General features: G+C 41.2%; 3 protein-coding genes across 4 annotated transcripts in view; 1 reads left to right on the top strand and 2 right to left on the bottom strand.

Moving 5' to 3' along the window:
- Positions 1 to 732: 732 nt before the first annotated feature.
- Positions 733 to 9,665, bottom strand: LOC106589786 (tubulinyl-Tyr carboxypeptidase 1). Its single transcript, XM_014180160.2, has 7 exons — positions 8,547 to 9,665; positions 7,819 to 7,907; positions 6,030 to 6,086; positions 5,312 to 5,386; positions 4,472 to 4,853; positions 3,386 to 3,495; positions 733 to 3,127 (listed from the first exon to the last, which is right to left on the bottom strand). Exons 1-7 carry the CDS (start codon positions 8,763 to 8,765, stop codon positions 3,055 to 3,057), a joined length of 1,005 nt encoding a protein of 334 aa, XP_014035635.1. The 5' UTR covers positions 8,766 to 9,665; the 3' UTR covers positions 733 to 3,054.
- A 303-nt stretch (positions 9,666 to 9,968) lies between these two features.
- LOC106589732 (rRNA-processing protein FCF1 homolog) lies at positions 9,969 to 13,464 on the bottom strand. The gene is made up of 8 exons (XM_014180054.2): positions 13,371 to 13,464; positions 13,053 to 13,117; positions 12,718 to 12,789; positions 11,169 to 11,317; positions 11,002 to 11,074; positions 10,784 to 10,871; positions 10,570 to 10,664; positions 9,969 to 10,433 (listed from the first exon to the last, which is right to left on the bottom strand). Exons 1-8 carry the CDS (start codon positions 13,371 to 13,373, stop codon positions 10,385 to 10,387), a joined length of 594 nt encoding a protein of 197 aa, XP_014035529.2. The 5' UTR covers positions 13,374 to 13,464; the 3' UTR covers positions 9,969 to 10,384.
- The window catches only part of LOC106589621 (apoptosis-resistant E3 ubiquitin protein ligase 1), a 29,865-nt gene continuing 26,020 nt past the window's right edge, over positions 13,448 to 17,292 (top strand). Inside the window, exon 1 of one of the 2 annotated variants that reach the window (XM_045716050.1) lies at positions 13,448 to 13,527. The gene's annotated coding sequence lies outside the window, so the exon portion shown is untranslated. Of the gene's footprint in view, positions 13,528 to 13,567; positions 13,932 to 17,292 lie in introns of those variants that run through there. The other variant, XM_045716053.1, reaches the window with a different exon arrangement.

Raw genomic sequence — 17,292 nt, 5'->3', positions numbered from 1 at the left:
GTACATTCGGCACGCTATGCATTCAGTATATTCGGCAAGCTATGCATTCAGTACATTCGCCAATTATGCATTCAGTACATTCGGCACGCTATGCATTCAGTATATTCGGCAAGCTATGCATTCAGTACATTCGGCTAGCTATGCATTCAGTACATTCGGCAAGCTATGCATTCAGTACATTTGGCTAGCTATACATTCAGTATATTCGGCTAGCTATGCATGCAGTATATTAGGCTAGCTATACATTCAGTACATTCGGCTAGCTATACATTCAGTACATTCGGCTAGCTATACATTCAGTACATTCAGCTATAACTTACACTAACAGGAGCAATTTCATAAGAGAACAGTCACCAGTACTCTCTTGTGCTGTATGAGAGCTATCTAAGTCTTGCTATCTCTCCCTGGTCTGAACACAAAACATGACCTCATGTATGGATTTCCCCTGTTAAAGAGAGGCTGGGTGTTCAGGAGAGCAGCAACCATGGCAGTCCTCTGTGCTCCCATTATATGATGAAATGTGTCAGGTTGGCAGCGATTCATTAGTTAAGCCTTGTTTGCCGATTGCAGTGCTGTCAGGTAGACTATCCATCCAGTGAGGCTTCCATTAGACTTAATTGATTATGTGCAGCAGGATCCCTGGGCGTCAGTACAGTGCACTGCAGACAGCCAGCACAGTACCAAAAAATAAATAAAGCATTTGCTGAATGGGAAAAGAGGTGCGATAATCACTCAATGTTACACCATTTATTTTCAACAAATCTAGTCAAATACCAGTTGCTTGTTTATTTCAAGTGTCACAAAGCCGTACAGGTGATTTCTGGTTACAATATTTCTTGTTATTCCACCTTAGATAAAATCTCAGTGACATCATCACATCATCTTTGCACTAAGGAACAAAAACACAAAATTGCAGAGAAAAAAAGGATATAAAAAAACCTGCTGTGATTTACAGTTAAGGATGTCTTGAAGCCCAAAATGGGCTAGGAGTTCTCACAGTGTACCAGCATGCAACAGAGAAGATACAGAAAATGTTATTCTAATTAGTGTGCCTGCAAGCAGATGTCTTTGTTCATTGTCTTATAAATGTATAGTCCCCTAGTGCACAGATCCTCAGTATGGGATTTGTATTAAGGTTTCTTTGTAGACAATCAAAGGAGGAAATGTTTATTGCTCGTCGTTTATTCTTTGTATTGTCCGTCTGTGTGTGGCAGAGGTATTTCAGATGAGTGCACACTGTGCCCAATTTGGACTCTTGGTTTGTATGTCGACTGGCAGTGTGCTCTCCATGTCCTCTGCACACTGTTTGATAACTGTATTAATTGATTTTAGCTCTACATTTGATCCATTGTTGCATTTTGTAGATCTCTTAATGTAGCTGAAGCTCTAATAAACTCACAGGCATCTGACCCATGACATAAGTCAGCTAAATCAACACAACAACAGATTCATTGGGAGAGAGGTGAGGAGAGTTTATTTCTAAATCAATAGGAAGTCCTACATAGTGATAAAAGGTCATATAATATTTTGGTACAAGACAACAACCTCTATGTTAAAATGAAAGAGGCTCAAGGAATCCCAACCAATCAATGTGCTCTGAGGCACTATTTTTTAAAATGGTGCAGACTCCAATTTCTCAAGTGCTCTGGCCTAAATGTCATTTAAAAATGAAGATGATAATATTGTAAACAAATCTCTTTGCACCTTTAATAAAAATGGTAAATATTAAATAGAGCTAGACAACCACAATAAGGCTATGTGTTAAGATAATAAGAATAATGTTATTTATACTGTAAGGCAAAAATATATCAGACCATGTCAATATAAAAAAAGTAACTGCTGCCTTCAAAATATCTCTCTTTCCCCCAAAATAAGGTCAACCCATATCAGCTGCAACTTCATCATTCGCACTTAGTTGCAGTCATTTTGTGAGTGTGTGAGATTTTGTCTTGTGAGTGACCCCAGAATTCAAAAATTCTGTTGATCACAGTGACCACTTTTTCTTACTATCCTAAAACATATCACACTTTTCATGCTTTGAAAGGTTTAAATAGACTACTGTACACTGAATTACCCAACATTCAATCACGCGCATCATCTCCATAGCAGAACACACAAACACAGGGTAAGGTGTTGATAGCTCAATGTACCATCTATTTGGGATAGAGTAGATGGATTGTACAGTGTATTGTCCTAGTGAAATTGAAAAAACGATTCACCCAGTACTACTTGTTTTCTTTATCACTGTCTATTAAAATGTTCCTAAAAGGCACAAGGTAAGTGGATTGCAAACTAGTCACTACAAAAGCAGTTACTGTCCAGCAAGGCTAACAGGTTAAAGGTTCAATGTATTTACACACTTACAGTACGACATGGAGACATAGATTGCACGTAATCCTCACAATAATTGTTATTCTTAATAACTGATTGACAACATGGATATCTTCTATGATATTTCCAATTGCACCACTTTACACGTTAAGAAATAAGCCAAATGTAATATTGCATATTAACAAAAACCTACAGTCCATCTTTAAAAACATGATCAAGGCCTGTTTGACCCTTAAATGTTGTCTGAACCAATTCTATTGTAGAATGGACTACACTACCAAGTTTCTGGCTTTACAAAAAGCCTGGAAACAACAAAGAACCACAGGGCTATTGAATGGCCCATGCCACATTTTTGGAAAGAAGTTGTCTATATTTCAAAGAGATCTTGTGAATAGGCCAACCAGTTAGGCAAGTTAATTTAAATGGATTTGGCTGTGTAAAACGACTGTTTGATATCCCCAAAATTGAGCATTGTGAGAACTTAGAATTATAGGCTTTGAACTTACATTTAGTCAAAAATCAGTTATTGACATGGCCATGCTCTGTACAGTATACCTCATGTTTGTTGAATGCAAAATACCATAAACAAATTGCTTACACAGTACAAACCTATTTTGAATCTGAACACAAAAGCCCAGTCCCCAGAACTAACCTTTAGTTGGACAGAACCCTACCATTCTACGGTCTTGTTTTGCAGGATGATTTTATGAAGTGAAATCTTCCTCACACTCGAATCTGATATCCATTCATGTCTGGAGGTGACTTCGGATCAAGAACTTTCTTCTCTCCTGATGGACTGTACACCCCCCAAAAAAGACAAAAAATATGACTTCTCATGACAGATTACAACTGAAAGATTACTGTTCAGAGAATCCTCTTGGACTATGTCATAGGACATCTAGCCTCTAGTGCTTGTTCAGATCAGTGCAGGGCTATCTCTACTACAGCTAGCACCTTGTTTATTGACCTAATGAGTATTTACTGTGTTGTCAGAGAGACTATAGTGAGACTAAGCATCTCCTGATATCTGACTATTGTGCACAATCAGTATTACCGTCTCTCGATGCGGCTGTTCCTGCGCATGGGGCTGCCTGGGTTACGGTGGGGCGAGCCCATGTTACTCTTCCTGTCTTTGGTGGGTGAAGTGGGCGCAGCCTTCCCAATCTGAAAAAGAATCACACAGTTCTGTTTACCTCACATTAACAACAAGGGGAAACACAAACGAGGTACACAAACAGTTCTGGTCATATCCTCTGTACAGACTAAGGAGAAGTGCAGTTCAAGTAAGACTCCAATTACTAAACGTTTGTCTTTCAAAATACAGCACATCAATAAATGCAGAGTAGCGAGGTGGAAGGAAAGTCAGTAGCAAACAAACACTCCGATCATCAGCTTTCAATTACTTAGAGTAGTACTAAGGTGAGCTGCTCGATGAGAGGCCCTAACATGCTGGAGGCATAGTGTTGACGGTGATGATGGTAAAATCCTCCACATCTTTAATGTGATTGTGAGTCCAGTGAATGGGAGAGCCCGCTCTCTAAAAATATCAGCCACTGATTGATAGAGGCAGCCATACATGGCGCACAACCGAGCAGAGCAAAGCCATCACATTCGTTTTATTATACGCAGGGCCCTGCGTTAAGGATCCTTTCATTACTGTTTGGGATGATAGCGCATGAGGTCATCATTTGAGGATTATAGCTACTGAAATGGCAGGTCAACTCCATGTCATCATGCATGATGAGACAGAGGGTCAAAAGGAGTCAGAATCTCAGTGATTAACAGGGGCTTTCCATCTGCTCAGAAAGGATTCACATTAAAATTCCCCTGGTGCTTCCCCCTCACATGAATCAAAACATGGAGCTCAGATGTATCCCAATTTAATTTGACACAAATCTAAATTCCATACTGGTACTATGGAAGTCTACAAACTACGAGTTCAGTGCCAGTTGAACCTAATGAAATCACTAGAATCCTAGGAAGCTGACAGGTTTGTTTCATGGATCCCTAACATGGTTTGGCTCATGGACATTTTTCCATCTCAGTCCCCAGATGTGTGCACATGTCCTGCCTTAGTTCTGTACATCCCATCACATTCCTGCACTCTAACACATGGTCTCTGTGTCCCTGGGTCCTTTACCTTCATCCTCATGTCCCGGGTGTGTCTCTCCAGCTCTCTCCTCATTTCCTCCTTGGTCAGCTTATCCACGTCTAGTATGGAGTGTTTCCAGTCTATCTGCTCCACACTGTGGGGGTCATGGGACACATACTGGCCAATCTTCACCTTCCTCAGGGTGTGCCAGTAACCCTTGTAGGCCCCCTCAAACTCCTGCACCAGGTCAGCCAGTGTTCGGAACTCCAGGGGTTTGAACATGAGGTCCATCCGCCGACTGATGCCCAGTGCCCCGAAGCGGCCCCCGCTGTGCACCCCCAGCACAATGTGGCAGAATTGGTTCCCTGAGAACTGCGTCTTAAAGCTGAGGGGGAAGCGCTCCACACCCGGCATGCTGTTGGTAAGGTAACTGGGACAGGCAAGGTCAAGGACATTGAAAAACCTTATCACTGACCCTGGTTGCATGCTCCAACTGGAGTGCCCCTTTACAGGGTAACATAAACAACAATTGTTTTCAAGCTCCACTAATCTGTTTTTAAGACAAGAATACATTAGTCTGCATACAGTAGTCTCAGACTGTGAGCACACTAGTCAGTTCTAATCACATAATACTTGGATGCCCTGATTGTGCCCATAAAGCTTTGTCTCTAAATCCCTGTTACCACACTGAGGCATCACTCCAGGTTATTTTTTTAGCTTCCCACAAGCACTCAGTTGGAAAACAACATTTCCAGGTCATCATTTATCACCCCATTGACAAATCTTGTGCTGCTCAGTGTCGTAGATGAGAAAAAATGATGTGCAGGTAACAACAGTGGCATAAGAAAGTCATTACAGTTTTCACGTGGAACACCAAGGAAAGGATACATCCCAAGGATCACTGCCTCCAGACACTTGATTGGCAGTGACTCCCGGATCATCTCCTTGGCGATGTCCATCAACCTACACAGAATATGAGGGTTAGAATACACCTGAAGACAAGGCAACAAAATAGTCTACTCTAAAAGGTAGCAATTATAAACATGGATTCTAAAAGGCCTGAAAGACACTTGTACATATTACAGATTATCTTTGTGTATGCAAAGGGAAAATGACTAACTCCTTTAGGAAAAATAAATACATTTGATTATTAAAACTGGCATTTTGCATGAGACACTGAAATAAAACCATCTGGTGCTAAATGTCAAGAACCGAGTAAGCAAAATGCATTAGAAGCTTCTGCCGGGGAAACAGATCCTATTAGGCTATGAAAACAGTTCCTGGTCGCAATGCCCTTGGGTGCAACAGACATACAGCCGATTCAGATATCCAATTCCTTCAGCTTCTGTCATGATCAGCATAATATGAAAGCAATTGGTAAACATGCATAGCTACTTCCTCTGTCTGCTGCCTCTGTGGCCTCTGCGGCCCCAGGAAAAGCTATTTCACCAAACCCTGAGATTCTCTCTGGCAGGTAGCTGTCATGTTGCTTACTGTCTGACATTTACAATATCCCTAGCAAGGCCATGATCCACTCAAGATAATCTAAGAGCTAAAATAAAAGATTAGGAAACAGGAATGGGATAGAAGGAACTGAGAAACTTACGCAGTAAGAGGCCTGCTTTTCTTGATTTCAAAAAACTGTGTTCCCGTGTGATTGTACCTGTAGGATATTGTTAAGTAAACTGTACCAAAATAGAAATGCAACATGCAACAATTTCAAAGATTTTACTGAGTTACAGTTTTTATGAGGAAATCAGTCAATTGAAATAAATGCATTAGGCCCTAATATACGGATTGTACATGACTAGGAATACAGATATGTGTCTGTTGGTCACAGATACCTTAAAAAAGAAATGGGCCTCACAATGGGCCTCAGATCTCATCACGGTATTTCTGTGCATTCAAATTGACATCGATAAAATGCAATTGTGTCCGTAACTTATGCCTGCCCATACCATAACCCTACCGCCACCATGGGGCACTGTTCACAACATTGATATCAGCAAATCGCTCCCCAAAATGACACCATACACGTGGTCTGCGGTTGTAAGGCCGGTTGGACGTACTGCCAAATTCTCTAAAACGACGTTGGAGGTGGCTTATGGTAGAGAAATGAACATTAAATTCTCAGGCAACAGCTCTGGTGGACATTCCTGCAGTCAGCATGCCAATTGCACGCTCCCTCAAAACTTGAGACATCTGTGGCATTGTGTTGTGTGACAAAACTCCACATTTTACAGTAGCCTTTTATTGTCCCCAGCACAAGGGGCACCTGTGTAATGATAATGCTGTTTAAATAGCTTCTTTATATGCCACAGCTGTCAGATGGATGGATTATTTTGGCAAAGGAGAAATGCTCACTAAGTGGGATGTAAACAAATTTGTGAGAAATGAGCTTTTATGAGTATGGAACATTTCTGGGATCTTTTATTTCAGCTCATGAAACATGGGACCAACACTTTACATGTTGCTTTTATATTTTTGTTCAGTGTACATACAAATGCAGAGGGAGTGAAACAATATGGGAAATGTCCAAACACAACAGACCCTCTGGGCTGTGCACTGTACGTATTCTCAATGGGAATGAACCCCGTTAAGTGCTTTCTGATATTCATAGTTCCTCGTTTGTGAATTATGGATGACCTTCTTGAGCTGAGAGATACTAATGTTTATGCTCAAAATAGATTATAGTCTAAACATGGCCTACATTCTGAGATGTGACATACATTGATATTGTCATAAAAGAATGAGTAAGACAAGTATAAAGAACTTATGAACTATTTTACTGGTTATATATATATATATATATATATATATATATATATGCCATTTAGCAGACACTTTTATCCAAAGCGACTTAGTCATGCTTGCATACATTTTACATATGGGTGTTCCTGGGAATCAAACTCACTACCCTGGTGTTACAAGCTCCATGCTCTACAAACTGAACAACAAAGGACCTCAGTGAGTTACCAATCACCATAATCTTCTTCAGTACATCTACTGTGTGGCCCAGTTTCCATCTGCATGAAATCAGCTTGTGCCTATATTTATGAATTATTTATAGATACATAGAGTGCATGGCTAACACATATTTCAGGAGAGATACCTTGAATTCCAACCCAGAGCATAGTGTGTTAGCGTCAGGCATGGAATTTAACATCTTTACACATTAATTAATGTATAATCAACCTACTGTACATTTTGATGACATACCTAAACTGTTATCTAGACTGACAGGTTGGGATAAACAATCATACAGAGACTGACAATGACCAACAACAGCTCCAATGAACAGTCACAGCTTTATCCAGGCTACCTGGGCTATTCATCATTGGTCCAGAGCTTGGCAATAGTGACCAAGCAGTTCTACCATTCCAGGCAAAGGATACTGCAAGTCCCTGATGTATTTCTGTATGGCTTCCAGGCGCTGTGGGATACTGGTGGTTGGCTGGTATGTAGGCACACTCGGTGTAGGAATCTATGGGGCAGAGGCAGAGCACAACCAGAAGCATTAGTATCGCACAATCACAGAGCTGGAGAATGTCCTCTTGTTTAACTTAACAACCATCCTTTATGGGCATGGTCATTATCTTAACTGTTCCATATAGCAAGTCTCACAATGCTATATTAATTGAATATATAATGGGATTCCTTAGGAGCACAGAGGCAGCATTTAAACTCATCTGGACAGAACAGCACTTGTACATCTAGTGGCATGTTATGACTGCATGTGTATCTGTGTGGTTTGAAATGCTGCATATTTTGACAGCTTCATCCACTTGTTATCTGAGGAGTCGTAACTGAGTCAGTTACAATCATTCTGCATAGTGGGTTATCTTCACTCCATCTCTAGTGCGAATCGAATGAAGCATGTAGCATCATATACTAGGCCTATGCAATATCCTCCTGAACAGTTTACTGCATGTTTATCTTGAATGATAGTTCACGGTAAATAAATGTGACTAGGATGCATATTGAACGCTATATACTAGTGGGAGGAAAAGCTGATTCTTTTTTTTCTTTCACATTGTTGAAATAGACTGAGTGTAGTCTGTAGAGCTGTCAAACTGAAAACAACAGAGTAGGGTGTCTAGGTGAGGACTTCACCTGCTCTTACCTTGGGCAGATCACTGGCTCCCCGGATGCGTGTCCCTATGGCCTCCCCATTAGGGTGAGTCCGGGCCACATGCCTCCACATCTGCTCCCAAGTCTCCTCATCCACCGGTAGACCTCCCCTGTTTACGAAGAAGGGCACCCCTCCATCCCGCAAATCCTCTTCACCTTCATCCTCATCTCTCTCCTCCACCCCCACACACCCCACTGTGGTCCTTAGCATCCCCCCACACAAGGGACCCCAGTCCTGGAACCTGGCACAGATGGTTTACAGCCTATGTGCCCTGCCCTTTAACTGTCAATCTGATTGCAGTTTCTCAGCAAGTAACAGTCCCACAGCAGGTGAGAAACATGAGCAATTCATGACACGCTGGATATGTAGAACTTTGCAAAACTGCAGGCTGTATCAGTCTCCAAATTCAAATACGGTACCTCTTATGAACAAAATGGCACACAATCATATGTTCCACACAAATGCGGAGTTAAAGCTACAGTAGTTGTTACAATTGTCCGTTTATGTCAGATGAGTTCAATTATATATTTTTTTGTTTGTTGCAAAAGCAGAGATTAAAGGGAATTATAGCTAGCCTACATCAAGTAATGTCTGATCGATAATGTTATTGGCACTTTAGAAACATCACAATGATCTCTACGATGCAGGTTAAGTCAAGTAAATCATTGAAATACTGAAACTAGACAATATATTATTAAAACTAGAAAAGGCGTGCATTTTTAGGCATCATGAAAATAAGACTTCAACAATGAGGTTGAACTAAGCACATTGGGAAATGATGAATACATATAATGCCTACAACATAAGGGGGAATACAATCTTCCAAAAGGGTATACAGACAACAAATTACTGTATTAAAAACCACTAATATCCGGCACCGTTATCCCAGAGGTCATTCGGTCTATATCCAAAACGCCGGGATAGATTGGATACGATCACATTTCTTCGACACTCCGCTTAGTTGGTGCCCGCATTCCAGTCTAGTCCATTTTACAACACAACATTGTTCGTGTCAATCCAAATCAGTCCAGTTTGAACACCCATGGCTACAGAGTAGCGAGAGCTAATCTCATGCGTGCTACAATATTGCGCCGCTCACACTCCCAGATCTATAGCAGCTGCGCATGCGCTGACGGATTACATTTAACGAGCTGCACATTTCCTCCGCTGTAACAGACAATTATTATTATTTTTTTAAACTTTATTTAACTAGGCAAGTCAGTTAATAACAAATTCTTATTTTCAATGACGGCCTAGGAACAGTGGGCTGCCTTGTTCAGGGGCAGAACGACAGATTTTTACCTTGTCAACTCGGGGATTCGATCTTGCAACCTTTCGGTTACTAGTCCAGCCTATGAAATGTAAGGGTTTGCAATAATTTAAATGACAGTACAAAAGTGGGCAGCTAGACAATTTAACAGCAAACTGATTTTATTGGCATCATTCTTGGATACTTTACAAGCAGCACAATTTAAGGGTTTATAATAAATGCACTCTCCAGGACTAATGACATACAGCCTAACTCTTCACACTATGACAGAAAAAATACTGGATGCATTTGACTATTCTTTCACTAATTTATTGCAATTTTCACACCTTGACAGAATGCATTTGTACTTTTATGGAACAAAGTGAAAAACAGTTTTGGAATAGTAAGAAATACACCAGCCATTAAATTTGCAAAATTATTACTCTGTCATCCATTTCTGCTAAAAATGTAGAGGATAAATTCAAGTCCTTTAATAATGTACAATAAGCAGGTAAACAAATCAAAACCTCCTCGACAAAAGCCACAGTCCAACTGGAATTTCAATTCCATCAACTGAATATTAGAATCTTGGAGCACCATAGTCATCAGGCATTCTTTCAATGTTGAACCTGTGAACAATATTAGGGTTAGACATGGTTTAAAGATCATGGTATAAGACATTTTATATGAGAGAGAGATAAACTAGCTATAAAAACACAGCGATAACCACAAATGACCCATTGATAATCTGATGTTAATTCTGACCTATGGTTGGAGATGTACATGATGGGTACTCCTGGGATCTTTCTGATCCTTCTCTTCAGGTCCCTGTCCACAGTTGCCAGGATGTAGCACTTGTGCTGTGAAAGATACATGACTGAATTGGTGTTCTTCTCTGGTATAAAACCACAGTGCTCTAATGACGAAAGGGTTTCCCTAATGTAATACATTGTCAATTTAGTAGATTAAACTACATTACCTGGGTTACCCTTTGAACTAAGCAGTCATCAGCGTATGTTCCTTTGTGGGTACATGGCAGTCGTTCGAACCGAGGATCCTTGGCTATCCTACAGAGGCAGAAAATGTATCCGTCATATACCTTCCCTATGGAACGTTGATAATACCCTCAGAACGTGTGTGTATGTGTCTGAATGTCTGTGGTGTATCTAGAGGTTGGTCTTCACAACCGTTAGTTACCTCAGAGCTACTCTATACTTCATCCCCAGTTTCTCTATCTCAGCCATTACACAGTCTGTGATGCATGGGATACCTTTAACAAGCAAAAGTATAATTTAAAAATACACCGGTTATTCCTTAGTTACATTAACTGAGTTCACGCTGAATAAACTTTGCCAGATACTCACACTTGGCATACAGGCAGTCCATCATTGACTGAACTATGTCCAGTTTAGCCTTGATGGAGAAGTTGATGAAATTGGTATCGACCAGGATGTGATAAGGGGGACCAAGCTGAGTGTTGTACTGGAAGAACAGGCATGATGGATATTTTGGACTGCAGGTAGGAAAATAAATGTGTGAACACACAGTAAGAAGGTATCGACCTATAATCAATCATGTGTCAACAATATATTGAATATTAGTTAAGAGTTATGGGTACATCTGCATTTGTTTGTTCTGATACTTGTGAAGTAGTCCGATTACAGTCTTTTTTAGCTAACATTCCACTCCTTGCATTTGCCAAAGAGACTGGCCTTTCGGCAACCATTGCTCAAAGTAGCTAGAGAGGACTCCGTAATGAGAGAGAAATAATAAGGAAAATATTAGCCTACAAGATTCTATCGAGCCGTGTTTTCTTCAGCTACATCCCATTAATGAGAGAAAAGAAACAAAACTGTCACCTGTCGTCATTCCTCGCACATATGCTGATCATCATGACTTGCTTACATTTTTGTTATGCTAATTTCAGTTATATTATTTGTCCCTCCGCTCTTATTGAGAGATGGAGTACAGACAGGCTACTTTAGAAAACTTTCGGAATGGATATTGAGCTGATTCAAACTCACAGACAATGTAAAATGACCCATCAATCAAAGCCATCAGAGCATCTGACACACACAAATCATATTTCTTCCTAAAAACATATTCAGAACCTAGGCTCACCTTCAAATCTTGGCTGTAGTCCATCAAAAAGTAGGCATATGCTACATTATACATAATGCTAAACTGTAGTAAGCTAGGACTAATACATTGGCTAGCATACAAATGGTGGATTAATAGCCCAGCCAATGAATTAACTTTAACTTACACATGTCTTCACTGTTCCCTTGCGGAATTGATGCATCTCCACTGGCCTATTCCATCCGCTCTCTATTCCTCTTATAGCTATTGAACTAGAAGCCTAGCCCAATGCGTGTCCCAGAAGTAAGAATATAGTTTGGTTGCTTATTTTGAGCAATTCAAATAAATAAATATACACACATATATACATACATGAGGAAAGAGAGCACCTTGCTTGCTGAATATAAAATAGGCTACAGCGTTCACAATGAACAGGCCGGGAAGTTTGAATGGAGAGAACTTCTCTGGTGTGATGAAATCACATTGGCTGGTGGCAAAAATGAAATAAACGGGAATCCTATATTCTCCATGCGCCCAATGTTTATGTTTACAAGGAAATGCATTACATCATAATGCCCAATGTTCTAATGTTCACAATCAAATGTATGAATTAAGTTAGAACGTTTTCCCAAGTATAACTTGTATAAACGTGATTGGATGATAGCTGTGAGAGTTATCAAATCAGGATAAAATCCTCTGATCTCCTCGGGCTCATTAACGATAGAATGTTCCTATTTGACGATTGCTGAAAGGCCAGTCTCTTTGGCAAATGAAAGGAGTGGCTTCTAATAGCTGAACAGAGATGGCAACCAGCCTACTTGTGAAGCTACTTACACTTCTTTTTCCTTTATTTCTGATGGATCCTTTTTCTTTGTCTCTTGTACTTTGGTACGATCTTTCTCTTTTCTAAAGAAACTCAGAGTCAATACCATGAGGACTCAACTGGAATATATCATTATAGATAAAGTATGTCTTAGTCAAACCAAAGAAATGAGCGAGTCTTAGGATGCTAACTATCTAGCCATCTACAATATTTCTGACAATCCGTGCCAACTTGTTAGCTTGACGTTTAGCTAATCCACAAAGTTTGCATGGTTTATCAGTCATATAAACTAGACGGTGTGAATGATTCATATTCGTGCTAGCTAACATCATTGGCAGAAACTCACATTCTCTGATCTTTCAAGCTTATCATTCTCTTCATTGAAGCAAACTTCTTTGTCTTCCGTTTCCCCTAAAGTAAACATATGGAAATAAAACAGTCAGAAATAAAGAAAAGCGTTTGCTAAGTTTATGCAAAAATGCACACTTCAGTTAACTCAAGTCAAGTGACTACTGTTAGCTAGCTAAGCTAGCAGAACAAAAAAAAGGCATGCGAACTCCCATCAATTGAAATACATTTTAAAATATTCCAACTGCTGAATCAAGGACCACGGTCTATATTTAAATGATGGCCTTGTATTTTGATAAGTTATCGTACGATTTACCATGTTATGTTTTTAAAAATACAACAGCTGACTTGTTTAACTGGCTACAGCCCTCGTGTGACTGTGTTTAAACGTCATCAACAATCGACGTTTGTTTCCCTGCGCATCTCGGCTTCCGGTTGCCGCTAGCTAGTTAAATATAATAAATACATTCAAGGTAGGACTGTTATTCTTAAAATTAAAATGGATTTATCTTATGTATTTTAAAGTTTGACGTAGCTATGCGTGAGGGGTGAATTATTACATGTTTTGAAACACTGAATTTGGCTTTGGAATACCACATTTCGATTTTGCGTTGACATTGACGGCTTAACGTACGTCGTAGGTAGCTAACGTAGGCTACAGTATCAGCAACAAGCTAGCTAGTTAGTCTGTATTTGTCCTGAAGGAATTGATGTTGTAGTTAGCTGACTATAATCCCTGTCAGTGTGCATAGCCTAAAACACATGAATCACGTTGATTGTCGATATTGATTTATTATCTAAACACACATGGAGTATTGAGCTAACGACAGTTAGCTGCTGCTGTCTCATTAATTGATCGACTTTTCCAACCAGCCAGGTAACGTATCACGTAAACCCAAGGAGACAGTATTTAGCAAGGCATATTGATTACTTAAACTTTCTTCATTTTACAGTGTTCCTGGAGTTATCAGGTCTGTGATATGCTGCCCGATGCTGTCAAACAACCTCCTTATTGATAGAGAGCTTCCGTGACCTAGTTGTCATTCATTAGGGGTCATATGCAGATCAGGTATAATTTCACCCTTGAAGGTTTCCCCATCGTAAAAATAGCTCAACGAAACTAAGGGGATATGTGGGAGGCAACGCAATGGGCGTGTCTGCAAAAACAAGGAGGGTAGCCATTTATTAAATCAGAATGACAGTTGGAATAGGCTGCATCAGTACAACAGAAAATGAATAATAGCTAAACACGTCATATATATACAAAGGTAGCTCAACATTGACGAAAGCAAGCTAACAAAGGCAGTTGTCAAACACCATCCAAATAAATCACACTGACCAAGGATGTCAACACCAAATGGAAAGAGGACAAACTTAGTAAATAAATCATCCAGGTGAAAATAATAGGAAAAGTCTATATTAGCACATAACATCTCCCAAGTGGTATCAGCATTGATTAAGTGCAGGTGTGCTTACTTAATGGTGTAGGGGAAGGAAGTACCACCCCTGCAGGGCACTAGCCGTTCTGGGTGCTCTTGTGACAACAATTTTGGACCCCCTTGTGGCCCCCCTAAATGTGGAGTATGAAATTATTTTTACATAACTCATTTTTGCTATCATTCTTTTTTTACATCCGTTATTAGACAGTGGCAACGATGATGATTATGAACATGGTCTTTTGCCTGCTAATGCCTGCAATGCAGTGAAGAAAACGATATGACAACAATAACGTTTAATGTAACTGGCCCTTCTAACAGTACAACTGGCCCCAGCTTGGCCCCCCCAGTTGAAATGGTCTGGAACCGCCACTGCTGCAGGGTTGACTGGAAGTGGGTGGGGAATTTTCTATAGCTGCCCCAAATATGGAACATACTTTAACGCAAAACAAATTCAGCCTAGCCTAGCCCCCCCCCTCCCATCAGTGCTGCCATCCAGGACCTCTATACCAGGCGGTGTCAGAGAAAGGCCCTAAAAAGACTTCAGGCACCCTAGTCAGACTGTTCTCTCTACTACCGCACGGCAAGCGGTACCAGAGCGCCAAGTCTAGGTCCAAGAAGCATCTAAACAGCTTCTTCCCCCAAGTCATAAGACTCCAGAACAACTAATCAAATGGCTACCCAGACAATTTGCATTGCCCCCCCCCCCCAGAGTACTCAATGGTGGCTTTGGGTTATAGTGTGGGCAGGTATTTTTTAAATACATTTTATTTTATTTTAATCTATGGCAATTTGAATATACAGATACCGGGACGAGATCCTGAGGTCCATTCTCATGCCTTTCATCCACCGCCCTCACCTCATGTTTCAGCATAATACACAGCCCCATGCCTCAAGGATCTGTACACAATTCCTGGAAGCTTAACATTTCCCAGTTCTTCCATGGCCTGCATACTCACCAGACATGTCACCCATTCAGCATGTTTGGAATGCGCTGGATTGACAGCCTGTTCCAGTTCAGTAGATTACGGCCTAATGAATTTATTTAAATTGACTGATTTCCTTATAAGAACTCAGTAAAATTGTAGACATTTTTGCTTTTATATTTTTGTTCAGTATAGTTTACAAAAGGCAAAAAGGAGGGGGCGCTATGGCATCATTTAAGATGCTCTGAGAGATAGGGTTTCAGAAGATGGGCAGGGACTCTGCTGTCCTAGCTTCAGGGGGAAGCTAGTTCCATCATTGGGGTGCCAGGACGGAGAAGAGCTTGGACTGGTCCGAGTTGAGCTGCTCCCCTGTTGGGGTGGGAGGGCCAAGAGATCAGATGTGGCAGAACAGAGTACTCATGTTGGGGTGTAGGGTTTGAGCATAACCTGAATTTCAAGAAGGGCAATTTCTCTTGCTGCTCCATAAGCAAGTGCCATGGTCTTGTGGATGTGAGCGTCGACTGGAAGCCAGTGTAGTATGCGGAGGAGCGGGGTGACATGGAAGAACTTGAGACAGTTGAACAGCTGGCGGGCTGCAGCGTTCTGGATAAATGTCAGGGGTTTGATGGCACAAGCGGGTATCCCAGCCAACAGTGAGTTACACTAGTCCAGACGGAAGATAAGTGCCTGAATTAGGACCTGCGCTGCTTCCTGTGTGAGGTAGGGTTGTACTCTACGGATGTTATAGAGCATGAAGCTGCAGGAGCGAGTTACTGCTTTGATGTGTGCAGAGAACGACGGTGTTGTCCAGGGTCACGCCAAGGTTGTTTGCACTCTGCTACGAGGACACAGTGGAGTTGTCAATTGTGATGGAGAAGTTTTGAGCGGGCAGGCCTTCCCCGGGAGGAAGAGGAACTCCGTCTTGTCAAGGTTGAGCTTGAGGTGGTGGTCAACATCAAGCTACAGATTGTGCCCCAGACAATGTCATATTTTTTTAAATATTTAACTAGGCAAGTCAGTTAAGAACAAATTCTTATTTACAATGACGGCCTACCCCGGGTGACGCTGGGCCAATTGTGTGCTGTTCTATGGGACTCCCAATTATGCCCTGTTGTGATACATCCTGGAATCGAACCAGGGTCTGTGGTGACGCCTCTAGCACTGAGATGCAGTGCCTTAGACGTCTGCGCCACTCGTGAGCCAATGATTTTTGGTGTCCATTACAGGAAAGCCCCATACAAACCGCCACCTTAGATTTTTAAACTAACCTGTTCATGGAGATACTTAGTTCTTGAGTCAGTTTAAAAAGTAAGTATCTTAGAAATGTCCGTTTCCAGTTGCAAGTGGTTCTACAATAGCCAGCGAAAACTCAGATATTAAATCCATGTTTTGTACCACACAAGGTTCCTCGCCATCTTAGCTACCGCACATCTAGCGTTTCCCAGCATCTTTGCAGGAACTAGACATTTCTATGCAACGCAGCCACGTGTAGAAGTAGATGACGGCGCATCACAGTGTGACCAAAACAAAGATCTACACGCATGCAAGAGGAAGAGCTTACTCTGTACAAAACAAGATCTTAGTCTGTACAAAAAAACTCTGGATTTAATATTTTTCTGAATTTATGTTTTTTGTGGAACCACCTGCAACTGGTATCCCTCCCATCTTGGATGGGGGTAGCTGGCCGGCGGCACTAGGTAGGCGTAGGGGCCTTCGTAAGGCTGAGCTGGTTGTTGGACTTGGGCCTGGTAAGGCTGGACTGGTAGCTGGCCCGGGGCCTGGTAAAGCTGAGCTGGTTGGTAGCTGGTAGCCCCCTCCCTCATTGCATTACCAACCCAGGTTTCGGCACCATGAAAAATAGCTAAAAGAAACTAAG

Source organism: Salmo salar, chromosome ssa01, assembly GCF_905237065.1.
Source record: "Salmo salar chromosome ssa01, Ssal_v3.1, whole genome shotgun sequence".
Taxonomy (NCBI): domain Eukaryota; kingdom Metazoa; phylum Chordata; class Actinopteri; order Salmoniformes; family Salmonidae; genus Salmo; species Salmo salar.
This window is presented reverse-complemented; position numbering and strand designations above follow the sequence as displayed.